Genomic DNA, 27989 nt, shown 5'->3' with positions numbered 1-27989 from the left:
TTTACTACAAGTGCACCCAGTGTTGGAGCCTTTTTGGTTCAGTTTTCTTAGATTAGGCTGGTTGCAGACTCGTCCTCTTATCCTCATCTGAATATTCACTATCTCTGCCTGACAAAGTTAAACTGGGGCAGCCAGACCTCAACGGTTCATTTAAGTATAAATAAGGAAATCAACGACCCAACTGTGCGCCATGTGAGAGATCCAATGCATGAAGCATAACATTGTTTTAATGCTTTTTTAAATTATGTCAAGTTTTCAGCCACATGTTTTCTATTGAAATGATTCTATATGCCCTACCACTACAGGTACCTTTGAATATCTTCTCTTAAAACTATGGCACAACTATGAAAGAGCAGGTAGTAAGATATTTATCCACAAACTCTTCCAGACTGAGAATTGCCAGATTAAATATACATAATTAATACAATACATTTCTAAATGTTCTGATTGCAGGCCTGTCATTCAAGAATGTATTCGCACATTTCCTGCTGCCAAGCGTAGACATGGTGAAACACTGCCACCTAGTATTCATCTGATGAACTCTCTGAACAAAGGTGAGAGCCAGACTTTTCTGGTGAATTGGAACAATAACTGCATTACAATAACTACATTAGCCTGTGATTTAATGTTATTCAATCAAAGCATAAAATGGTTTTACTGTAAAGTGCTTTTAAATTATGCATCATAAAAGGTCTATATAAATTAAATATTTTAAAAAAAAATTAGTGACTGCTGTTAGGGGAGGGGGGGGGGGTGCGTTATAAAACTATTACACAAAAATAAAACAGATGAAATTCAACACGAAACCTTTTGGTAGGATTTGACTGGTACAATTTCCAACACACATAAGTAATGCATAAAATTCGCAGGTTCAGTGACCTACAGGGGAAGTGCTTCCGGAGAATAAGGGCTTGACCTGAGGTGAACAAACTCACGCTATGAGAGACACTAACGTCAAAGTTTTTTTGCAGCAGTATAGCATGTATATAATGTTCTTCCCTCTAGATTTCTTTTCTTTTGCCAGTATACATGATATGCATACTGGCACATACTGCCCCACTTTAACTGCTGCTTATACTGTGTACTGAGCTGTGAAAAAAAAAATCTATTTGGCCTGGAACAAAAAAGAGTAAGGGGGACTTTAAAATCTGAAAAGGAGTTGGCAAAGCTAATCCAAACCAATGCTTCAAGCACTGTATAGAAACCAGGACCAGGGGGCACAGATGGGGATTAAGTCCTGATAGACTTAGGACAGAGCAAAAGAGCCACATCTTTTCATAGACAGTGGCAAGAGTATGGAATGGGTTACCTAGTCATGCTGTTGATGCAGAATCACTTTAAGACCCAGCCTGACAAAGTTTGAGATCAATGAGCTACTGGGAATTGAGCAAATTAGCCTCCTCTCGTTCATAAATTGCCTTATGCTTTTATTTACTGTGCTTCATCTTGCTGTGTACTTTGCTGTGTTAAATTGATTAAATTGTTTTCTCTCTGAATGTGAAGACGCTGTTCAGGGTCAGTGTTAATTGGAGAGCAATTCATTCTCACAATATTTCAAGCTACTAGTAGTAGAGGATATCTCTGCCAATTTTCCCTTTGTGAAGAATTCAAGCAATTTCACTTGAGCAATAGGAAATCAAAGTTTTTTTGGTGTTGCCATGGCTGTGCTTTTTAATGGTCATAGCGCCCCCTGATTTTAAATAACGCATGCTTTTGTGAAATTTCTAGGAAATGTCACTAACTGGTTGTCAGAAACAGAAAGTAAAACTGAAAAGAATATTCATGTGCAGTACATGTTTCTTCCTTTGACAGGTTGCTCGATGGCAAGAGTTACAGAATAAATGAGGGTCACTGCTGGGTGGTACACTTTAAAATCAAAAGTTATATAAATCAAAAGGTACAGTTCCATTAAGCAGGGTCTGGAGTTAACAATATTCGCACAAGCCGTTAGTGACCAGGACAGGAGCGCACAGACGTCCTCTCTCCTTGGGTCATAGGCTGGACTGAAGAGCTCCTCTTTTATACTTGTGGCCAGACTAAATTGCTAATCCGCTATCCAATTTAGCCTGACCACATGTTTTTTTCAGCCCAGGCATATGGAATTTTAACTTCAGCATAGCCAAATAAAACTAAATGTGATAGGGGTCACCTACTCTGCATATATATTAAGAGAAAGCAGACAGGCTAGTAGAGGTGAAAGGTCACAATAGCATGAGCTGAAAGGAATAATGAAGGCGGTTCAGTGCAGGTACTTAAGATTTCCAGTCCCATTCAAAGCAAGCTCCAAACCCCGTAGGGAGACCCAGGGAGTATGATTACAATTCTATATTGGAGCAACAGAACCAAGCGCCCGGGGCCCAGACGCCAGAGGGGGGCCTACACACATACAGAAGTGAAAGTGCAACTATGAGTAAATATAGTATTTCTATGCCAGCTATCCTACTCAACAGCCTTTATATGTTTCATTTTCACTAAACTAAATTAAACTGTATGGGTGCAGTGCAGTGAAACTTTTCAGATCTACCATTTTTTCTTTTCTCTTTAAATGCTAGCGACCTGTTCCCTTAGCCCCCCCACCCCTCTTCTCACTCCCTATTTCAAACTAGGTGACATTTCTGAAACTTGACCAATAACGGAATAAAACTGAGCTGCACATATGAAACTTTAAGTTAATATTCCAAAAAAAAAAAAAAAAAAAAGAAAACGGCAGCAAAAATAGACCAATTACATGAGGTGCACTATATTTTAAAACTGCTTGGAATTTTTTAAAACTCAATATTAATCTTCTATAATGTAATTTATATGTTAACAGAACCACACCTGCACTTACTATATGGCAAACCAAATGATCATTTAGAGATATCGCAAATTGCATTTTAAGATCTCTTGAAATATTTAGAGATATCTATAAATCATATCCAGATATCTTTAAATAATGTTTTGCTAGCATGGTACACCAAACTGTCATTTAGAGATATCTCTAAATAACTCCCTGTTCATTTAGAGACATCTCTAAATCATTTTAAGATATATTTAAATATCTTTCTGTTCACTTAGAGAGATCTGCAAATCATTTTAAGATATCTTGAAATGAACAGGAAGTCAGTTCAAGATTATAAAGCTTGCAAGGTTTTGTAGTATCATTAGTACAAGCTCCTAGATCGCATTCATTCATTGGTCAAATCTACAAGCCAATTACTGTCAAGTTTCCATCAGCCGATAAGGTATATAAAACTCAGTCCTGCCATGCTTTCGAATTACCACCTCCCCCCCAACCACCACCACCTCACTCCCAGCCTTGTCCTGAGGGAGGGGAGTATACGGCGCTCCTCTGCCTAATATTTGTTCCCCGGGATGAACACGTCGCATAGATTTATAATTTTATTGTTTGTTTTTTAGCATGTGGCACCAGGATGCTCCGCAAGATGAGGCTGTGCTTCAACTCTTTGTGTTCGACTTTATTTTTCTTCAACTATTGTTTGGTTTCAAGGTTTTTTGGAAATCTGTAAGATTTGTATTTTAATAAAGGTGGCTGTTGTCCTGACGGGAATCTCTAAATTCCTTCCTGTGAAAATGCTCTCTGTTTTGGATGGACTTCCTGTCCATTTAGAGCTATCCCCTAAAGATATCTCCTAATGATTTAGAGATGTCTTTAAATGAGCAGGAAGTCATTTCTAGATATCTTAAAATGAGATATCTTTGATAGGAGGAGCTGTAGGGCACAGTTAACACCCATTTTATTTGCTGCAATTTTTCGAATCTTGGAAATCTCCAACCTGCTGGTAAGAAGCAAGTAATACATTTAAAATGATCATATTAATCAACAAAGCCACTGCAACCTGTTGCACAATTAGCACAGGGTGTTTCAGTAAAGGACTTGGGTCGGCTCTAAGAAATACATTGGTCTAAAAGGTGAGGGATTTATTATAGTATTTTGTAATTACCCCACAAAAAAGGAGCAGGCCTATATATATGATTGTTTTTGTTTCTTTAATATTATGATACCCAAAATCAGGTCCCAGCGCTAATCACTGGGACTCAACATTTGATAACAGCTAGTAACTGTGACACCATCCTGAATTGAGAGTTAAAGAAACAAGATGTATATTATTATATGATTATAGAAATAAACACAGTGCTGTCTATTTCTTCATTTAGATTTACATCCAGCTTTACACTGTTCTGCCCATGTTATCAGTTAGATGCACATGCCACTACAGATTCGCTTTCAATCTGAACCCCCCTGGCTTTTTGGCACACACTCAGGGTGCATTTATCACTCATAAGGTGTGGATAAGTCACTTGCAGAAAGCTAGAAGAAATGTTTTAAATTTTCTTTTCCAATTTAGAAAGTTTGCACAGATCTGTTTTTTAAGTTGTTAGAGTTGTTCCTAAAAGCACTGAAGGAGGGTTTCTTGTGATTGTATATGTGGAAAAGCAAATAATTTCTGGGAAAATTAACTCTGGAAGGCAAAAAATATTCATCAAACAAGGTAGGCATTTTTTTTATGTTTCTGGTCCAGAAAATAAAGATGTAAGATTTAAAGAAATAATATTTTTTGTAGCAGAACAGTGTGGTCTAATTTACTTTTACACAGTTTATAACATTGACCATGCTGCTAATGTCAGGTGTCACTGATTTTAAAGGATATGGTTTTTTACTTATAGCTAACAAAATAATTCCACTAACTCTTATCTAATATGCATTGCCATCACTTCGCTGATCTTCTTGCCCTACATGTAAGAGGGCACATGCTATGTCAAACTTGGTCTGAATTTTAAATGTTTTTTTTAATCATAGTATTTATAATGCATTTATAATGCATGTTGCGCTCTTTTCCATACTGTACTTCCTGTTGAAAGAACTTTACAAAGTTGACTGGAAGTGAAACACACTTCAAATAAATTACAATCATTTACCTTTATAATAATGTGTGAGTTTTTCATGAAAGAAAATCTTAGACCTATGAAATAATGACAATATGCATATACTGCATGTGTGCCATGGACATTTTTCATGGAACCCACTGTCTATTAGCTGGAAGTATTTTGTTAGTACCATGTGCTTTAAGAGTGTTATTTCCGGTAAAGTTACAATCAGAGATTTTAAACTCATATAATGTGTGAAACGTATTACAGTCACAGCCTAACACATTTTTCTCGTGGCTTGTGGCTTGTATTCCAGAATTATTTCACAAACTTGAGCAAGACGTTACAGCACTACAAGGACAACACAGCAGAGACATGGGGGACACAATAACAGAAATATTGGGGCTCGTTTTAGGACTCTCTGGCATTATCCTTGTAATATTGGCAAATGAAACTGACTGCTGGAGGGTAAGGGAATACAATTGGAGAAAGTTGATAGAAGGGAAGATCACTGATATCAATGTCAGGGTCTACAACAGTAAGCATGATTTTGTAGTTTTGAGAAGTATCCCCTTTTAAAACGTTACCATACAAAGTTGAGGGGCATTTAGGGTGCCCAGGTTCAGTATTTCCAAATCATATTTTATAACCCTAAATATAGGGTTATGTTAACTGCTGACTGCTGGTCATTTTCCTCTTGGTGCAGAGTTCATCATTTTCATTATGTCCACATTGCTTAAAGTGTCTTCAGTGTAACAAGACTGCTGAGGAACTGTTTGTACTACATTTTACTTCCATAGGTAATAGTAATACTTGTACACAGATGGCATCTTTATGGAAATAGCCCAAACATCCTCTATAAGAGAACCCGCTCTGCTGGATGGGATGACACACAGATCGGCCAATAGAAATGCAGTGTTTGCTCTGTGGTTCAGCCCCAGTGATCCTACCTATCAAATTTAACCCATTTCCACTGTGCTGCAATGATAAGTCACAACTTACTTGGTTTATTAAGGTCCCGATAGGCTGTTTTAATCACAGTAGAGCTTTGCCTGGAGCAGATATAAAATTATGCTTGAAAGGCTTGACTGAGAAAAGAATGTCAACTTGAACCCTTACAAAATAAGACTACTTACCAAACGCATTGCTATCCCAAGCTAGTCAATGAAATACATGTGCACAGTAAACGTGCCTGGTGATTTTGCAGTTTACCCATGCTTTTTGCATGGCTATACTATTCATTTACCTTGGTTTACCTGCTTTGCTATGGTTTTTTAATAGGCTTTACCATGCTTCACTATGCTGGATTACACTTTGCTGTTCTTTTACATACTTTCATACCATGAAAATGCATGGAGTACTGTAGTTATTCTACAAATAGAAGAGTGGGCTGTCAATAATCAGTGTTGCATTACCTGCATTGCATTACTGTAATCTGATTACATTTTCACTAACTTGTAACTGTAGTGGTTCCTTTTTTCAGACAGGTAACAAAATGAACTAGTGGATTACATTCTATGTGAAAATGTAACATAGTTATTTGTAGTTACATTGAAGAACTGCAAAGGATTACTTTTGAAAAGTAATTTCCTCAACTCTGGAAATAACCAAAACACTGCATTAACTGTCAGAGAGTATTCTGTTTATGTTACAAGTCCAGTGTATGGAATATAGGTTTAAATTAAACAGATTAATTCAGAGGATTACTTTCCTTAGATCAAGCATTTGCTGAGCAATATTTGGAAAGGAAAAGCAGCATTGGATATGTAAAAGATACCTGATGCTAGATCTCTTAAAACTTATGTTTGTTAAAAAAAAAAAAAGTGTAGCTGCGCATTTTTCCAGGTCACTGCAGAATTATAGCATTCATCCCATCAGACAATGAAAAGAACCCCCCATTGTGAGAGAATGAATTTGCAGGGAGAATTCAAGTAGCGCTTCTGTTGTAACACAGCAGGCAGGCAGCTGTGAACATGCACGCACATTAAGATAAAGATCAAAGCCCACAAGCACGAAATGTCAGACCCAGCTTCTGCAGAACACTGAAAGCACGGTCTGAGGAGCGATTATAGTGCATGCACACAAATTACACTTGGGTGCATTAGCAGTGCGTTTGTAGAAATGTGTTCCATAATGAGAAATAAAAGATAAGTAAACAATGTAAATCACATATAACTTTGGTATAGTTAACCATGGCAAATAATGCATATGGAAGACTTATTTATAAATGAAGCACTAATGAGTGTTTTATAGATGTGGATGCTAATAAGAATGGTAAAACCACAGTAAACTGCAAAATTGCTATATTGCACAAATTAATTGTCATATTAAGAGCTACATGTTTCCTCATCTATCTATAGGGATGGAAATAAGACAACCATTGCATAGCAGTTTGATCCATTCCTGGTTCACCTGAGCTTGTTAACTATCCACTGCTGATAATGAAGCTCGTAGTAAAACCTGGAATAAGTGAAACTGCTATGCAATAGGTGTCTTAGTTCTACCCTGTAGCTACGATATCTATAATTTCATTGCTGTCTTTAAAAGCCCATTTGCTGTTGTCTCCCAGCAAGATGCGAAGGACCAGTTTGCATCGGTCGGCTTGAGCTTCCGTTGCCGAGGTCTCTGGAGCGAGTGTTTGTTTGATAACATGGCAAACATCTGGACCTGTGACATCCCTCCCTCATACCTGGGGGAGCTCCCTGGTGAGCGTCACTCCTTTCACAAAGCTATGCTCCATCTGCAAACAGTGTCTGTCACCACCTCACAATACTCTTACTCCTGATAAAGGGCACAAACTGCCAGGAGATTTGCTATCGGTATTCTGAAACACAAAATTCTGAAGTGTCTGCTACTCATGTAATAGAAACCTGCTTAGAGGGCATTGCTGTCTGTTAGTTGGCACAGGGAAGGTAAGGGCTCAAGTACTGACAACTATTGCCCAATAATTAGTGTTTTAATGTGATTAGAAACTGATCAACAGTGACTTTACTGTTTGTTTAAAGATTTAAGGGTTAGATGTACTAAAGTGTTGTGTCTGGTGCAAATGTTGCAAACCACATGCAAACCAATCAGAAGTGTAGCATGAAATGTACTAAACAAATGCAACACTGTTAGCATCATTTTAACAAATGCTTTGCAGCTGCAGTTCTTATTTGCGATTCAGCCTTAAATGGATATGTAATTCCGGGCGTTCCTGTAGAAATTTGCAAAATCAGGGTGGAGGTTGCAAATGAGGGATCAAAAATATTGTAATGAGATGTTAAAGCTGCAAGCAATTGGAACAATTACAATTGCATCAATCTGTTAAGAACAGTTGCAATTAGCCAACCTTTAGCAGGCAGTATGAAAATCACTACCCCCTAACCATGGATGCTGTAATTGCAGCAAGAAGGAGACATAGTCTTCAGCAAGAAAGAATAGTTTGTAGAATGAGAAGAGAAAGGGATTTTCGTTCCTGCATTACCCTGTTTGGTTTAAATGAAGAACAAATTAAGAACAGGTACAGGCTCAGCAGCCACATCATTATGGAGCTGCTGTCTGATTTAAAAGATGACCTGGAGCCCATCACCCAGAGAAGCCCTGTTACTCTACGTATTTCCTAGTCCAAATTTTCTCGAGGGCTGCCGGTTGTGCTCAATGCATTTTTGAGTCGAACATCCAAATACCTTTTTTTGCCCTAAAAGCAGGGTGGACTTACTAGCTTTGAAAACAAATTTCTGATGAAATTTCTGGTTTCCTCAACATATAGGGAGCAATAGACTGCATACATGTGCCGCTAACCCCTCCAGCTCATTCTGAACATCTGTATAGGAATAGGAAACACACCTATTCTATTAATGTGCAGGTGGTTTGCGATTCCCTCTTGGTCTGACATAGGACCGCAAAGGGTTAATATTTCCCTCCATATATATTTTTTTGGCCAGCTGACCTGTTCCTTGACCACAGATAGACTTGTGTTGCAGGACTTCTTGAACAAGAATCTCCAACTTTGTATCAGAGAAACAGTTCCAGAAACAGGACTGGGACTTGGTGAAGCTGTCCCGAACATTTCTTCAAAACAATTGCACAGCTCGACAGACACCGGTAAGTCAGTGGAGTATAGCACGTTTACCTTTGAGCACCTCTGCTGCTGCAAACCACAACTCCACTGCCGCTATTTTATTAGAAAAAATGTCGCGCAACTCTCACTAGAGATCTCGCTAAGATGACGCAAATAATATTTAAATTTGTATATTGTGGCTCTCTTTATTAACATATTTTTTCTTAGTATACGTGACAAAAAGTGCACTTTGAGAATTGTCATAACGAAAATACAAACTGCGGTATGTTTGCACTGCGATTGGCCCATCTTTGTACATCTACCCCTAAATGTCTAATTTGCAGGTTTATTAACCTTTTTAGTGTGTTGTTTTTTTTTTAATGCTAGATATTCTATCAGAAAGTTCTGTGGTCAACTGTCACATTGCAGTGCCCTGCAATGCAGCTTCCTGATTGGTGAATGAAAGTTCTGAGGTTTTTAATAAACACTGTGACTGGATGTTTTACCTAACAAATAGTCAGGCTGCACTTGTGATTACTTTAGTGTCATTTCCTTTAATATGGTCCAGAAGCCCACAAACTCATATTCACAGTTTTTCACAGCCCTTAAAGTCACACTGACTTCACATTAAGTTCAAACACAGTAGCTTTCTTGATCTCATGCATGACCATACCTAACTTCAACATTTAAACATGCATTTTATTTTGATCCCATTAAAAACATTTTAAAACAATTGTTGTATATGCTGAGATACTAATGTAAAGATTGATGCTCATGGATCATTTTTCAAAAGGCTCAGTCACAGGCTCTCCAAATGAAAAGATGAAGGATTATTTTAACCTCTACTGTTTTGTAGTTATTTTCAAGGAATTGTAGTAGTAATAAGTGGACAGGAATCAATGACAACTGCTTGATTGTAATCTATTCTCCCCCCAGTTGACATGGTTATAACTCGAGCCTTAATTATAGTCATGTGTGTGGTCTGTATCTTTGCCATTCCCATGATCCTCTGTGGGATGGGATGCACCAGGCTGGTGAGTGATGCTGGGAGTCTGAAGGCCAGGCTCACAGCGAGCGCGGGGACCCTCTTTCTCTTTGGAGGTAGTTCATTACCTTATGTCTATTTTTTATGCATTATATAACTGGTGAGCAATTTTTTCAATGGGCTCATTCAGTTGACTGGCCGGTTATTACAGGAAACACATGCTCATTAACACCAAGGCGTCAAACTGAATAGGAATTCCATCTGTACCTCACATGCTTCCTGTCTTCTCTCACTCCGTGGTAATTGCACTTTTCTCTCTACTGTCTCACATCATGCAAACCTTCTTTTAAATTTTGTTAAAGTTATCAAAGTTGTTACTATTCTAAAGAATTATTTTTTCACCAAAACTACTTGAAGTCAAATCAACTTTGTTTTGTAACACTGGGGTCAATAAGATGCTGGACCTCAAAGAAACGGCATAGGTGAAATTACCTATGAAGTGCAAGTGTAACAGATTTCCTGGAAGGCAAGGCAAGCAAACTGAGAACTTTCTTTTAAGTGTAGTACCAGATGTCAATTTCAATTCAATGTCAATGTATTTGTTTATATAGCGCCTTTCATGCCACAGTTGCTCAAAGTGTTTTACATGTCAGTTAAAGCAACAGGTAGCAACAGGGCACAACAGATACGATTTAGGAAAGTGTTTTGTTAGCTGCAACCCTTGTAATGCCATTTATGTCCTAAATATTTAGGTATTTCTGGTGCAGTCGGGGTGCTGTGGTATGCAATCGGCACCTTCATCAAATACAGGCAGGAGGTACGTATACATCTACAAGTGGAACGTGTTATGTAATGATTAGCTCATTAATGTATGACTATAAATTGGGGATTCGGTACAGACTGTGTTTGCCTTTAAGTGTCTGGGTCTAACAGCTCATCGGTCCCACCCTGCATCTGAATCATATGCTTCCTGATCTCTAACTGATCAATATGGTTACAATTCATTAAAACATTTTGAGTATAACTATACATATGTGTCTGCAGATGTACTGGATACACATGCTTTCATTTTAACTATAAATCTATTTCAACACAGTTTAGGTAACCATGCAAAGGTTAAATATATAAATGACTGAGCATACTTTTCATGAGAGAAGCAGCGAGGGTCAACAGTTTTTATAATGTGGGATTTCCTTTTCGGGAACACTTTTTGGGTACACTAGCTTTTTCTACACTTCAAAAGCTACTTAAAAACAATTGAATCATTGGCTGATCATTTAAAGGGCCTTGCAGTTTGCATCCAAGTTATGCTGACTCTTTTTTTTACTGGTAATCTGAGCAAAAGCCGAGTAGATTGGCCCAGTTAATAACATTACTGAATACAATAAAATGCAGTGAAATGTCATCAGAGAAAAATCAAGCTTAAACATTATTTATTTATTTATTTATTTATTTGTTGTATTCCAACCCCATTGTCTTTTTGAATGTTTCATTTCCCCATGTTTGTATCCTTACTTGATGGGAATACAATGAAGGTAGAGTAGCATGCAGGCGCAGTGTAAGGACATAGAACAGATTCAAGCTGTATTATTTTAAAAGAGGGAGCAAACAGTTTGTAAACCCGATCTGCCCAAACAACCTTTAACTCCATTGCTTCTATTCAGGTCACATATGCAATCCCCGGGGTCACGTATGAGCTGGGCTGCTCTTACTGGTTTGCCGTAGCAGGTGTGGTCTGTGTTTGTGCAGTGGGGATAATGCTTCTGTCAGTAACCTGTTCGACACGCAAGAGGGTGAACAAGAGGAAGAGTCACAGAGCCACACTGCTCCTGACAGGACACAATAACCACATGCCAACATCTCCACTCCCTGGACACAGCAAGACGTATCTGTGACTTGATTTAGCACGACATTGCCACACGCTGGACAGAGCCAGACTTATCTGTGACTTCATTTATAATGATTGTCTTTACTTTAACTGTGCCCTGATGCTTTGTCTGATGTAACAGAGGTTTTCTGTAAACCTGATGCTCAGTTATTCTGATTCACTGTTTAATATTGCAATCTCAATCTATATTCACAAAGCACTGACCATCAGCATTGTCTGTGATTATAGTATTGATCTAGCATGAAACAGCTGCAGCTCCTAATTTCATTTACTGGCTTATTTATTATCAAGCTTTGTAACATTAACATGTTGTTTTAGATTTATTTTTAATGAAAACATTTAGCCCAATATGAAGAGATTAAAAATAGAAGAATGAGTCCCAGCCTATTTTTTCACTGACATACTAGTTGTTTTTATTAATAATCTATCCCATTTTAGCTTTAACACAGTTGGTTATTAAATATGAACTTGTGTTTACACAATGACAAAGGGTTATGGTTCAATGTCATTATTTGTTAAATGTGCATTATTTGCCCATGTGCTGTACTAAGGCTGTGTCAATACCACTAACTCCACTGAAGTTTATTTTTTAAGTAGCGGTAGGTGCTACTGTATTTATATGTGTTTTGTTTTATGGCTGCCCTCCTCACTCAGCCATTCTCAACTGTATGAAAGCAATGTTGTAAACGCATGCATGCACAATTGTCTTTTCTGTTGAGGTGGTTATTTCACGCCTGTAGCCATGGTGCCGCAAGGAACACTTCATATTCCTGCCACCAGGTGGCAAAAGAAACACGGAAAAAAATCTGTTAAAATAACACCAAGGTCCTTAATACTTTTAGGACAAAAAAACCCTAAACAAGGGGGCAGCTACAAAATGCATACAGGAAGTCTGGATGTTTACAAATGCTGCCATTTCATCTTTTCATTTTGCCATTTCATTTTATCAAGCAACATTCCTTTTAAAACCATCTGACACATTTTAAACATGGTAATTACCAGAGACATTTTGAATTATTTAATTTAGGAAAAAATATTCAACAGCAAAGCATAGACAGTTTAGTTATATTACACTTGACATAAACAATGTGCTATAGTCATTCAGTATTTAAGAGTACAAATAACATATTTCAAGTATTAAAAAGTTACATATTGTTAGGGTAGAGATTGTAAAGGCTAAATCTAATGCTTCAGTACGCTTCCATCTTCCACCATTGAAAATGAATCTGAAATCAGCAATGATTCATTGAATTACGACAAGTTTCCATCTGCTACCGGGACTGAGGTGCTTTGAAATCTATTGGGTTTGTTTCCACTGACAGCAGACTGAAATCAAACCCCTTTAAATTAGGACCCCAGTTGAGACTCCAAAGGGCTGTAATGTATTTTACGAGAAATATTGGAGGTAGGTGACAAAATAAACGGGCATTTTACAAAAACAGCATACACACACACACACACACATACAGATGCTAATTGTTGTCCTTGGTTGCTAATTGTTGTCCTGTTGACTGCAGATGGAACTGGCTGATAGTGGAAGTTGAGTTGTACAGACTGGTTTCATGGTGCGTTTGAGTTTGGGTTTACAGACATGAGTCTTTCTAAACTGCTTTGTATTACCGAGGTAATATTAACTTCTTTGAGACTTTGGTCAGGCACATTCCTGGTTTTGAAACACTGGGACCTAGTTTGAATCAGACAAGAGGCACTGGGTTATATTTCTGAAGCATTTACTCCAGTCTTTAAGTAACTCCTGTTTTTTGAAAGATGAAAATGCAACAATAATGTACAACACTAAGAAACAAAAAACCTGAGAGTGCTTGAGGGACCTCCAGTTCTATGCTTTAGAAGTCTGATGCTAGGTTTGCAGTCAGTGGGTGTTTTTTCTCTTTTCACAAAACAGGAGTTGATTAAAGACTGGAGTACAATATGGCCAGCTGTATCGAAATGCTAAGAAGGATTTCAAAATGAACAGCTGTTGGTACCAAAGGTTGACCATGCCTACTCAGTGAGTTTGTCTGAAAAAACATGCAAACAGATACCAAAATAATCCCTGTTTTTCTACCTTTGTGTAACAATGTTGATGGAAACGTGATGTGTTCCCCTTTGTGGATCTGTCCTCAGTATCACCTGAAGTTGAAACTGTGTGATCTATTTGATACCTTTTGTGACTACACTAGTGAGATGGAAGGCAATTTACTAGGCGTCATTTGTTATTTGCAGATTTGACAACAACGTGCATACGCAAAACAAAATATTTTCCACTGTTCTCCAAGCTTATTTTAAATCATTTCTCAGCAGAAGCACCTTTAAAGTGCTTGTAGCTAACAAAATAATTCCATAAATGGTACTTGTTGTGCACCTCCATTAGCTAAATATGTCCCAAATGTGCTGTTTTGAAAGAAACACCTTACAACAAACATGGATTTTCATTTTGAATCATGATGTCTAGTACTAAATTAGGAAGTTCTCGGTTTCTATGACTTTCTCTCAGGAAATCTGTTGCACTTTGTCACCTCAGCAGTGTATTCAGGGTCAAAGCATGTTAGTGGCTGAAAGCATCCTGTCAATAGAGGAAGTTGCTGGCTGGTTAATGACAAGAATAAAACTGCTGAAGGACCAAGGAAGTGCAACACTTTCTGAAAGCATGGTTTGGAAACAGAGATTTCTTTAATCTAGGATAGTACCAGACATCAGGTTTTAATATTTGTGGGATTATTTTGTCATCTATAATCCCTTTTAAGCTATTCTTATGGCTTTGGTGCAAAAAATAAAAAATAATAAAAAATAGTATTCTGAACTTGCAATAATGTTCAGTCCTAGTAGAGAAAATTAAGCACAATTCTGGATTATTTCAATGCTTTCAATGTTTCCACAGTTATTTTGGCGTAAGTTTTGGTTTGAGAATTTAAAAAAAACAAAACAATAAAAGGCCCCAATTGCATTTGCACGCTGCTCTTAATAAATATCCAGGCACAGTATTATCATAATTACTATTAAAGAGTATAATATTTCAATATTCTCTTTACTAATCTCTTGGAAATACATCTGAACCTCATTATGAAGACTCCTAGCTTTTTACACATGAAGCCAGTTTAAATAATACTATATCTAACCAGTGTAAAGCTATCTTTCAAAGCTATTTCCATGACACACTGTGTACAAAGTAACACAAACAACCTAAAAGTGCTCTGATAACTAGCAGTGCGACTTCAACAGGAATAAGCAACAGAGAGGCAACGGAAGGATGTAGCCCAACATGAACAAGCTGCGATGGGTACAACAAATAATCTTCTTCATTTTCCAGACGAGCCACTCGGAACACCCTACATTATATTTCTCAGTAGTTTTATACAGTTAACATGTTGTATTCCTCTCCTTGAACTTGTTTCAGAATTATACTCACGTTACAGGGTGTGTGTGTGTCCCTGGATTTCGACTGGGGAATTATACCCACGTTACAGGGTATGTGTGTGTCCCTGGATTTCGATTGGGGAATTATACCCACGTTACAGGGTATGTGTGTGTCCCTGGATTTCGATTGGGAAATTATACTCACGTTACAGGGTGTGTGTCCGTCCCTGGATTTCGATTGGGGAATTATACCCACGTTATAGGGTGTGTGTGTGTCCCTGGATTTCGATTGTGGAATTATACCCACATTAAAGGGTGTGTGACCCCCTTGATTCTGATGATGATCACAAGCCTGCTGATCTGATGGAAGGGTCTCTTAGGCAGCCTAGCTAACACTTAACATTCAGGAGTCTCCTTATCAGAGCCCCTCCATCACCTCCCTGTTGCTGTCTTATTTACAGTTATTAATCCTTTAACTACACTCGGGAATCCATTGCATATATCTTTCCAGCTGCTGTCCTTCCGTAATGATATATGGACCTGTTATATCGCGAAGATCTAGCGTCTGGAAAACAAAAGAGTTTAAAAAAAGAAGATGCATAAATTAGCTTGTATTATATAAGCAACTTTTCTCAACACTTGTTAAAATACACGTAGCCTAAAATGTATTTATTTGACCTTGTGATGTAGGGGCGTGCATAACATTTGTGTGTAACTTCCTTGAAAATGTTTTAGGTTGTTAGGTATTAATTAAATAGAATAAATCATGCCAATTATTTAATACTAAAAAAGCATTCCCTGTGTTTCCCTTGTTTACAGCATGTAAGTACCAATCAATAAAAATCTGACAATGCGAAACCTAACCTTGTATTAAATATCACCGCTTCTCATTATGTGATACACTTACCTCTAAAAATATAAAGGCAGCAGGTTAGTACAATAGAAGCTAGAAAACAGCCAGTTGATCCAGCCATCGCAAGCCAGCAGGACCAGCCAAATTCATAGTGAATCCCTAAGAAGACGTTCTTTAAAACGAGAGTGGCTCTCTCCACATACACATCCACAGCATACCACACCGAGCCAATCATCCCAGGGATCCCTGAAACAGCACGAGACAGAGAGCTAATTCAAATCCATTACTCTCAATGTGATTATACTGCACCACCCAGAGATCCCTGAAACAGCACGAGACAGAGAGCTAATTCAAATCCATTACTCTCAATGTGATTATACTGCACCACCCAGAGATCCCTGAAACAGCACGAGACAGAGAGCTAATTCAAATCCATTACTCTCAATGTGATTATACTGCACACACCCAGGGATCCCTGAAACAGAGAGCTAATTCAAATCCATTACTCTCAATGTGATTATACTGCACACACCCAGGGATCCCTGAAACAGAGAGCTAATTCAAATCCATTACTCTCAATGTGATTATACTGCACACACCCAGGGATCCCTGAAACAGAGAGCTAATTCAAATCCATTACTCTCAATGTGATTATACTGCACACACCTAGGGATCCCTGAAACAGAGAGCTAATTCAAATCTATTACTCTCAATGTGATTATACTCCACACACCCAGGGATCCCTGAAACAGAATGAGACAGACAACTAATTCAAATCCATTCCTATCCAGGAAGTCTGCTTTACCTTTGTGTCTTCTGGGTCAAAGAATGTTACCTAGAAATTTTAAAGAGCTACTTTATTTCATCTATATTTTTCCTAATATGCAATGCCTGCCTGTTTAATGTTCTGTTATGTGTGTATGATTCTCTATTGTGGAAGTGAGGTGGGTTAGCATATTACTGTTGCTCAGACTTCCCAAATGGGCTTCAGTGGGCAGTGCAACACTAATATACCTGCTGGAACAATAAAGAACCATACAGCATACACACAATAGGGTATTTAACAGATACATTACATATTATATTAGGAACATTTAAATGACATACTTTATATCCTTTTAATTTATAATTTTTGTTTTAATAGATCTGTAATCCATAACTCCAACCACAGAATTCCTAAGCCACCATACCTCCTACCCCGAATATGAAGCCTGCCATGTAGCACATCCTCAGTTTAATGTGGGGCTCTTCCTTCAGGAAGCGCACACAGTCCAGACCCAGCATCAAGATGATGAGTGCGAAGCTGGCCAGGATGTCCGCTGTGATCATCAACGCACGGGTCAGTACAATCTTCACTGTAGAAATGAGAAGAGAAATGAGAAACCCCAGCACCGCCAACACCGAGAAGAGAGATGAGAAACCCCAACACAACCAACACTGAGAACAGAAATGAGAAGAGAAATGAGAAACCCCAGCACCACCAACACTGAGAACAGAAATGAGAAACCCCAGCACCACCAACACTGAGAACAGAAATGAGAAACCCCAGCACAACCAACACTGAGAACAGAAATGAGAAGAGAAATGAGAAACCCCAGCACCACCAACACTGAAAACAGAAATGAGAAACCCCAGCACCACCAACACTGAGAACAGAAATGAGAAACCCCAGCCCAACCAACACTGAGAACAGAAATGAGAAGAGAAATGAGAAACCCCAGCACCACCAACACTGAAAACAGAAATGAGAAACCCCAGCACCACCAACACTAAGAAGAGAAATGAGAAACCCCAGCACCGCCAACACTGAGAAGAGAAAATTAAAAAGCTCAACCCAGGACCCCAAAAACTCCAGATTTCTGTTTCATTCAACTAAATATTTGCTTTATTTTTTATTATTGCCCCCATTTTTCCCCATTCATGTTCCTTCACCCCAGCAATACTACAATGGTTCAGCAGTACTGAAGCTCAGTGAGCCTTTTTATCCCCCAGGGCTAATCCACTGCGCCATGTACAGTGCTCCCCCTTTATAAGGCGGTCCTTATAAAAGAACAGGTTATAAGGCGGTACGGTCATAGCTCCCATTTGCCCCATAATGCCATTACAGTAACACTAGTATTCTCGTTATAAGGTGGAACACAAATAACACAGTCTTTTAACTATGGCTCCCGACTACAGCGTTATAAAGGGGGAGCCTGTATTATGGTTATCATAAACAATACAAGAACAGGGAAATGAGGTCCTCAGAAAATGAAGTGTGTTTTTAAGGCAGGGGCATTACAGTAATTTAAATAAATCTCAGCTAATAGGGTGGAACCAATTTAAAACTGAATTCTCTAAAATCCTGGCAAAGTAGGATGAAAATGTGATTAATCAAAAATATTGATGCATCTTTGCCAGCATGACATGAGGAGACAGACAGACAGAGCATGTGTTTGTATTGAAATGCATCTTCTCCTCACAAACTACATACTGATTCAATGAAAAAGAATAATTGAATCAGGTTTGGATATTCAGTACAGAGCCCATCCTTTCAAACACCGGAAACACAGAAAACCTCCCAGCAGATGGAGCTAATGCACACACTCCTCACAAATGCAGATTTCCATTTAATCTGTGTGATGGCCATTGAAATGGAGGTACTATCAGCCTGATTTTACCCTGAATGACAGCTGTTTAGAGTGCCACTGTGCTTCACTGGAATGAACACCAGACTGCAGTTTAAGGATGTGGTTTCTAATCACTTTGTAATGCATACAGTTTCCCCCAGTCCTGCTCACTCTACTTTGTCAGAAAGAAGCTCTTAGTCCTGCATGTCTAGATTCTCAAAGGGGTTTTCTCAAGTGTTTTGATTTATTTTCTGCTTGGAAAGCTTTGCCATGCCCTCTATAAGCCAAGCCAGTAAAATCTTGCTGCTTTATTTATTTAGTGGTTGGAACGGTGCACAACTAGGGCTAGAATGACTACTAATCCAAGTCCAATAGTCGAGGTAAAAACAGTGTTATGGGTCGACAAGTTAAATGCTATTTAGTCATGTTTGTGATGATGTCTAGTGTTTGTGAAGTACTGTATTGTAACACTTCCTGGTTATGCACTAGGTTTTAAAACTGCTTGGAACTTATGTTCTAAAATGTTTATTTAAATGTTAATGGGTTTAAACTGCAACTGCACTTCCGTCAGTCTGAAACACACGCTTCACAAGCACTTCACAATCGCGGCACAATCGCTTCACAAGCACTTCACAATCACTGCACAGGCACTTCACAATCACTTCACAATCACTTCACAAGCACGCCACAAGCACTTCACAATCACTGCACAAGCACTTCACAATCACTGCACAAGCACTTCACAATCACTTCACAATCGCTTCACAAGCACGTCACAATCACTTCACAATTGCTTCACAATCACTTCACAAGCACGTCATAATTGCTTCACAATTGCTTCACAATCACTTCACAATCGCTTCACAAGCACTTCACAATCACTGCACAAGCACTTCACAGTCACTTCATAATCGCTTCACAAGCACTTCACAATCGCTTCACAAGCACGTCACAATCACTTCACTATCGCTTCACAATCACCGGACAAGCGTTAATGGGCCACATGGCTTCTTCTTGTTTGTAAATTGTTAAAGATCTTATGTTTTAACAGAAAATAATATTTCTGCATACAATTGAATTATTTGTACACATTTTGCTACATTAAAATAGGTTCTTTGTCCAGTTAAATTATACTATATATGCAAAAGAAAACACAGAATATTTTAAAGGTAAACTTATTATACTCTAATTGTACTTGGATAGCAATATAAAGCCAATTTAGTACACAATACAAAGTTTTCAAATAAACAGATTAGTGCTTGTAAATCTACTGTTCATGAAAGGTGCGGTATGCAAGCTACCCACACGTATGTAATGATGCAGGTATAGACAAGAAGAATCTGGATTAGGGAGTGAAAGCAAGACTCACAAGGATGTTCTGCTAATATCGTGTCATACTGGTCACATGTCCGGATGCCATCCTGAGTGTTGGTGACACACTCCCACCACAGCCCTCTGCACTTCTGACTGACCTGGAAGACAAGTAAGAGAGTGAAAGCTTCATTAGACCTGCAGCCTCACAAATGACTTCATTAAGTAAAGGCTAATCAGATGTGTGCCTATCTGATATCGTTACTGCCATGGACAGTTACTCTCCCGTTGCAGCCTCCTGCTTGATCATTTCTGAAGGCCTTTGAATTAGCTGCACTTCATTATCAAGCTAGTACCGCAGCCCTCTGCATTACCCAGCACACTCATCCATTATAAATATGGGCTACAGTATTAGTTACAGTGTTCAGGGACGAAACTTGTTGATCTTAATGGTCTCAGTGCATAACCAATGCCCCACTTTGACACACAGTGGCCCCACAATCAAATATAGCAGTCAGACTGTACAACAAATAGAAATTACAAAAAACAACTTCAGAGAATTAAAATCCTTCATACCAAAAAAGGGGCAAGGAGAGAGACAAACAAAAAACAACAGTAAGAAAATAAGAAAGACTGCAAGAGAGCAGGCAGAGACGCTTATTAATATAATCAATGCAACTCTTTACAAATGTTAGCTGGAAAGTAGTCCGAGCCATAGCCTCTGCTGACCCCAGTCCCTAAAGAAAGTTTGTACGACTCTGAAGAACACTTCAAATAAATAATGATACAATATGAACTATAACTAATTTAAAATGCAATGAAAAGTATGAGGGCATGTGGGAAGCAAATTCATCTTGCCATAAATTTACCAGTGGTGCACGTCCATTATCAGATAAGTACAATCAACAGCCTCGATTACACTATGTAACACAATTTTTGTTCCTGGGTAGTAAGTGTTATTTCCTAATTGTTTATGCCTGAAAAGTATAGAAAATGGCTATTATTCCCCACAGACATTGTTTTTGTGACCAGGACAGTGATATTTCAAAATATCACTATTTCCAAAATTTACAAAAGATTTAGAAGTGAGTAGTTTTTCGAGATTTACGATTATACTGTAAATACAGTATAATCGTAAATCTCGAAAAATACAGTATAATCGTATATCTCGAAAAACTACTCACTTCTAAATCTTTTGTAGTCATTTTTGTATTACTTTAATATAAATACATGTTAATTTGGATTCATATGTTGTTTTTTTCTGACTTTATGTGAATGAAAAGACACACATTTGCCCGTTTTCCCATTGGAAATAGTGATATTTTGAAATATCACTGTCCTGGTCACAAAAGCAAAGTTTGTGGGGAATAATAGTCATTTTCTATACTTTTGAGGCATAAGCAATTAGGAAATAACACTTACTACCCAGGAACAAAAAATAAATAAATTGTTACACAGTGTTATAACAGTAAGGTAGAACTGTAAGAAACCCTCAAGAAAGCACTGGCTGGAATCTTTCTCTACTGGATCTCAGCTTTACCTTAGAATTCAGAATATAAGTTTTATAACAATTGGATGAGTTATCAAGATATTGGTAAAAAGAAATGCGTGTCAAACAAAACTATGGGTGCCTCCCTGTCAGCAAGATTGTATAGCAGATAATTAACATTCCTTCAAATGAAGTGCAGATATTCACTTCAATTTGAGTCAACCCCCCCCCCCCCCCTTTCAAGAAATTCAATTTGCAGAGAAATCTAAAGTTTTTGAAAATGCTGCTGGTTAACATTGTGTACAGGAGATAGAATACATGCATGTATTTCCAGTGCCTATCTGACAGCCATCTTGGATTGGGAGTCCCTGACAGCTTGGATACAGTGCAGCTTTTCTGCTCATTTTTCTTTTCTTACATCTGTATGATAAACATTTGTACCAGGTTTCACACTTGAACAATGATTTGAAATGATGACACATGAGGATCGTTTGAGCTGGGTGACTCTATGGTGTGCAGTGTACTGTTTTGTTGAGATGAATACAGTATTTAGGTGAAGGAAATGAGCTCCAGATGCCAAAGAATAATAAAGCATTTTGTATCAGTCATTGTTCCTTTGTAACTTGTATTGATCAGTAGCTGCCTACCGAACACAAGGCCCCTGTAAGTGAAAGCCTTTACACTATGAAGTCCATTATCAATTACATGCTGTAGGTTTGCTTTGAGAGACAGACCCTCGAATTACAGCCCAGTTTCTTATGCCGTCAAAGAAATGTGCACCATTAACGATTCTTTGCGATGGAAAGTCATTTTAAAGAGCAACTACCTTCAAATGTCATGTTCTTCTGTCTTTTACTCTCTCCTTTCCATGCTTGCAGTCCTGTTGGATGTTTCTTATTGCCTTTTCTCAAGTGTTGTGGTTTGTACATTGTATTTTCATCAGCGTGCAGGCGCTGCTGCTCAGTTCTAGTTGCCTGCCAGGTATTTGTGACAGCCAAATCAGCTAGATCAGTCAAAGTGTCTTTATAAAAGCAAGAGCCAGCGCCATCTAGTGGTCTGACACTTTATGACCTTCTGTTTTGTTGGCCTCACATTACTGTGCCCTGGATAGAGCTGCCACTTACTAACATAAAGACACTCTGGACAATTAACCTATGCATAGCACATGTCTATGGCAGGCAAAGAAAACCGAAGAGTACCTCCAAAAACAAGTCATCAAATACTGCACAAATCAATCAAAGGTAATAGAAATAATCAAATTGTACACTCCGTAACTTTAAACAGTTTAAACATTGTTCAGTCATTAATGAGTGACGCAGGAGCTTTTATCATATTATAGAAGTATCACTGAGTCTCTTTCTCAGACAGATTGACTACTTAGTAAATCTATGACCCCCCACTGCTGCACACCATAGTGATCCGCTCCCTGTTTTATTACATCAAGTTCTAGTCAATGGCTGGTTTTGTGCTTCATCCTCTCACCTCCAAGCTGTCATCTGCGTTGACCATCCAGCAGTCTGTCCATGTGGCCACGATGAGGAACAGCGTGGAGACCAGAGACAGGCAAAACGCCATGAACTGAAGAACCACGATCATTCTCAACTCTGGAGGACTCCAAAAATAAAACACTTCTTACAAAACATTCCAACAACTTCAAAATCACATTCCCTGAGGAGAATGTTGTATCTGCATGCATTGCATGTAGCATTGTAATGAATGTGTAATTGCATTTGAATTTCCAACACTTATTGTCATTACGATTGTATTTAATTAAAATGTTTGCTGTATTTATTTACATATTATGTATATATAATTAGATGTATGTCATTTTCAAAACACAGTAACATATGTGTGGTTAGAATTCATCTTGGACCACCAACGGAAAGGTAAAGTAGATTAATGCTAATAAGGATCTGTTCTTGTAAAACTAAATTACAATAATGTAATCCAAAATGAACACTTCATCTTGCTATCTCAATGCCTGAATGAAATCCAATCATACACGGCTGTACATTTTTAAAAAATAAATGCCAATTAAGACAAAGCTGCTTTTAGTGGGATCTAGACACAACTTAGCTAAATTGCCTAGTTCTGAATTATCACTTGATGGGACTGTATTGACCATCTCATACTGTGAAATATTTGGGAATCACTGTGGGAATCACTGTGGATCCAGAACTCCGTTATAAAGGCCTTGTTTAATCATTTGAGGACCAATTGTGATCTATTCTGTCTGATAAAGATGCTGAGATGTTGCTTCATGCCTTTGTTATTTCTTATCTTTATTGTAATGCTCTGTTTGCGGGCCTTCCTGATTCTAAACTGCGTCGGCTACAAGGCTTAAATTCAGCCGGAGCTCTCCGGAGCTGAGCTTCGGTAAATATTTCTGCACCTTGACTTCAGCCTCAGTTCTGTAGTGAAAACAATACAAAATACAGCTTTACTAGAAATAATTATTAACATTTGTTTTCAAGAGGACTGTAGCCATTTATTTTCATTCCTTTCCTTGCTGTGTTTGTGCATATACCATGCACAGCTGTAAATGAGTTAACTGCTGTGTAAACTAGACACAATGTATTTGCTTTGTTTCTGTGATTGAAATAAGTCACTACTATCGGCAGACCTGAAACAACATATCGGTTTGTTTGCCTGAAAATGTATGAGCTTAACTAGTTTGAAACAATATAACAAATTGAAGTACTTGACTCAATGGGGGGGCTTTGTGGCAGTTGGGCTCTGGGAAATATTCCATGAGAATTTAAGTCCTGGTGACTTTCAACAGGTTCAAAATGCTGCAGCCAGAGTATTGCCTCGCACTTGCCGTTCACAGCACATTACTCCAGCTCTGAAATCACTACATTGGCTCCCTGTTAAGTTCATGATTGATTTCAAAATTCTCTTTACTACTTATAAGGCCTTTTATAACTTAGGCCGTTCATATTTGCAGGAACTGTTGGTACCTTATGCCTTAAGTCGTACCCTGAGATCAGCAAATGCTGCCATTCTGATAGCTTGATAACAATGGCCTTTAGTAGTTATGCTCCCTGCCTTTGGAACGCTATTCCAAATTATATCAGACATGCTGGCACAGTTGAAAGTTTTAAATCAATTTTAAAATATATCTGTGCGTTAGCTTATTTTTGAGCTGGATTGCTGGGCCGTTCCTTGCTAGTTTAGAATGCTATATAAAAGTAGATTGTATTCTATTGTATAGGTTTAATTAACTTTTTCATATTTTATATTAGGTCATGATTTTTAAAGTTATTTAAATCCTCAAATGGTAGGGGGTTTAAATGTGGTAAAATCCAGATAATACACACCAGTGGTTTAAGATAAATCTGGTTGGCTAACCATCATGTTTTGGGAGTCAACATTCTGCCAAACAACCAGTCTTGTGTTCGTTGCTGAGCAGTGGCCCAATATTGGCCCAGCATTGGCCCAACCAAGGAGAACTTACTGTATGCAAAATGCAGATATTACAATCAAATGGATCGCTAAGTCTATATAAAGAAAACAATAACACACATGTTCTGATACTAACATAAAAAAAAATACGCAACAGATTCTGAGGCTATTTTAAAACAGTTTTTTTTTTTTTTTTTTTTTGTGTTGGTAAACTCACCATGGGCTGAATTTAGCCCTACAGTCTTATGAGCAGTTTATAAATTCTAACATATGCACAAGGCCTCTCTGAAGACTTTCTCAAAGTCTTTCACGCCATCCTCAGACTGCAAAGAGGGAGTTGAGCTAAGTTGTTTTAATCTTTATTTATATAAGGTCCAGGTTTTGATAATCTGTATCCCCTTCCTTGTGTAGGATAACGTTTTTTTCTCAGTCACCCTGCTAAGAGGCAGTTCAGGAAAGTAGGTTTATTCCATAAGGCTTTTTTTTTCCCCCACAATATTTTTAAAAGTTTAATTTTCATAAAATACATTCAAGTTCCAGGTATTAATAATTTGTACCCTGCCATGAGGTACAATGAGATTGTAAATAGCATACTGTTGTCATTGTGTGGCCACTGGTTGTTTTAGTTTTATTAATTTTAAGTATGTCACTGCACACTAAGTTACAGAAATATATTTATTTGCCACATACGACTATCATTAGCTGTAGTTTACAGATTAATTACATGGTTTTCAAGTGGTTCATTTCACTCATAGTCTGGTAAAGCTTCTTGCAGCTTAGTACAGTATAATTCCAGAGGGTTATATTCTTTCATTTACAGCTTACTCTGAAACCTTCAGGCTTGATATTATGATAGGCAGGCATGGTGTCTTCAGGGTCAAGGTAGTACAAATTTATTTAATTACAAATGGACTGAAATTAAAAATAGAAAAGGGACATGCTTATTTTATTTTTGTTGTTTCCTCTGCAGGCAGATGCAATAAACTGTATCAATGTGAACAGAAACACACTGGCAGGAAACTATGTTGTTAATCAGGACAGCTTTGCAATAGCAGCATTTATTAACATGAGCAGTAACAATGAGGAATAATAATATTTATATTTATATATAATAATAATTATATTCTTGAGTTTTTTTTATATGGTTTGCAGGTTGGAATCCCTGCTACTCCTAGAAGAGTTATGGAAGCAATCATTTCAGTATTTTAATTCCAGATGTATTTTGTTTTGTTTTATTTCTTCTTCCATATTATTTTGTATTGTTGATGTCTTTGTTTTATTAACTTAGTTAAATTTCTAGAACCACATTTTTTTTTAGCAGTCTTTTAAAAAGATTTCATTCTTCAAAAATTAAACGCTGTTGTGATTAATTTATGTGCACAATTATATGAATAATTACTGCATGGAAAGGTATTAACCACACAATACACTGCAATTTACTGCACTATAACAATCTTGTGTGAGAGAGCACTTGGTTGTATGTGCTTAGAGAAAACACTGAATTCTAACCGATTACAACAACAAGGCTCAACCCAAGCAGTGCAGCAAAGTATGGTCCTGCAGGTTATATTGAAGGAATCGTGCTAACGTCGTTTACAGGGTAACGCAATCAGCACATTTTACTATTTAGTGCCCATTATTCTATTGATTTGTCTCAGTTACCTACTTAATACATGGTATTATTATTATTATTATTATTATTATTATTATTATTATTATTATTATTATTATTATTATTATTATTCATTTAGCATATTTAGTTATTTTAGTTATTTTACCATACTGGTTCAAATGTCCCAATAAATAGTATAATGTTTCAGCTAACTAAAAACAAAATGGTATACTTAATCAACTGGACCCAACACAGATAGCATTACCGAGCACAACGAGAGACAAACAATATGAATATTAAAAATATAGAAAACCATCTGCCAAGGTTGGATAACAATTGGATTCATGTTGGTCGATAACGTCGGCCCAACGTTGGCGCAAAATTATTTGGGCCAACGCTGAAAGGCAAAGTTGGATCAACCTTACTTCTTACGCTGCCCAATGCTTCTGTGCTATCTGGGAAATGTTAAATCTAGTGTAAATGTGTCATATGTTAATATCATATGAATCTCATATGTACACATTACAAAAGCATTGACAGTGTGCTAGTTCAATCTGTATTTAAGTTACTGACAATATGTGCAGTCTATTTGGCTAGTCTTTCATATGACATTTTAAATATAAAAATGCTGTCTTAATAACATTGATATTGGCTCATATTCAAAGCTGAAATCCATTGACTAAAAAGAATCAAACCAGTTATTATTCATAAAACTGTTTTTGATTTAGTAAAGTTTTTTATGAATGCCAAAATTTTAATTTAATTCATTAAAGCAAACATATATATTAAAAATAAATAAATAAATAAAAATAAAACATATTTAAATAGCTGAGCTTTGTGGCATAATAATCTGATATCATTGTAAAATAAGGTCTCATTTATATCAAAGCATTTTATGGCAGCTTGGTATCAAAGTATTTTTATGAGCTTTGCAGTATATTGAATATATTCATCTTATTTGAGAGATTTGAATTAACTTTAAAAACAGTGTATTCACTCCAGATAGATTAAACCAAATGTTAGCTTTAGATTCCCTACATGTGCAATAATACTTTTAAGTAGTATTGAGAAAACTTAAACTGAAAGTTCCAGGTTTTAATCATTTGTACCTTGCCATAAGGTACAAAGATGTTTTTTATAGCGTATTATTGTCATAAGAATGGCCACTAAGAATGCATATATTTTTTTAATTTATTTTAATTATATATATATATATATATATATATATATATATATATATATATATATATATATATATATATATATATATTATATATATATATATATATAATTGAATCGTGAATTTATATAAACTTAGAATTTGTTTAAAAGGATTGTTATCACCCTTCTGTCTCAAACATCCATCTCAAATACACAGGTATCACAATATCAGATTTAAGACCAAGAACAGTATTAAGCATAAAAATATACAACAATGAAAAAGCAGGAAATAAGTCAGGATTACCTCCACTTTGAACAAGCAGGACTCATGGCTAGGTACTACATGAAGCTTTGCCAGCAGAGACACTAACTATGTTGACCTCCCCACAGCAAGAGAGCTGTGATACTGCG

At 37.3% G+C, this 27989-nt stretch overlaps 1 protein-coding gene and 1 long non-coding RNA gene across 3 annotated transcripts; one reads left to right on the top strand and one right to left on the bottom strand.

Moving 5' to 3' along the window:
* The first annotated feature begins 4358 nt into the window (after window positions 1-4358).
* Window positions 4359-12688, top strand: LOC121328382. Its single transcript, XR_005951675.1, has 4 exons — window positions 4359-4493; window positions 7439-7574; window positions 10649-10713; window positions 11561-12688. It is a non-coding gene; the product is annotated as an uncharacterized LOC121328382 (long non-coding RNA).
* A 99-nt stretch (window positions 12689-12787) lies between these two features.
* Window positions 12788-27977, bottom strand: LOC121328381 (claudin-16-like). Of its 2 annotated transcripts, none has more exons than XM_041273012.1 (6): window positions 27883-27977; window positions 22883-23012; window positions 19970-20072; window positions 17182-17346; window positions 16046-16237; window positions 12788-15703 (listed from the first exon to the last, which is right to left on the bottom strand). In XM_041273012.1, the coding sequence occupies exons 1-6, from the start codon at window positions 27906-27908 to the stop codon at window positions 15615-15617; spliced, it is 705 nt and encodes a 234-aa protein (XP_041128946.1). In that variant the 5' UTR covers window positions 27909-27977; the 3' UTR covers window positions 12788-15614. The 2 variants fall into 2 exon arrangements, with proteins under 2 accessions (XP_041128946.1, XP_041128948.1); XM_041273014.1 differs by having other exon boundaries at window positions 22883-23004; window positions 27883-27964.
* Between the last annotated feature and the right edge of the window lie 12 nt (window positions 27978-27989).

This window comes from Polyodon spathula, chromosome 16, assembly GCF_017654505.1.
Source record: "Polyodon spathula isolate WHYD16114869_AA chromosome 16, ASM1765450v1, whole genome shotgun sequence".
In the NCBI taxonomy this organism is placed as follows: domain Eukaryota; kingdom Metazoa; phylum Chordata; class Actinopteri; order Acipenseriformes; family Polyodontidae; genus Polyodon; species Polyodon spathula.
Note: the sequence above shows the minus strand (reverse complement) of the source record. Positions and strands in the feature narration are given on the sequence as shown.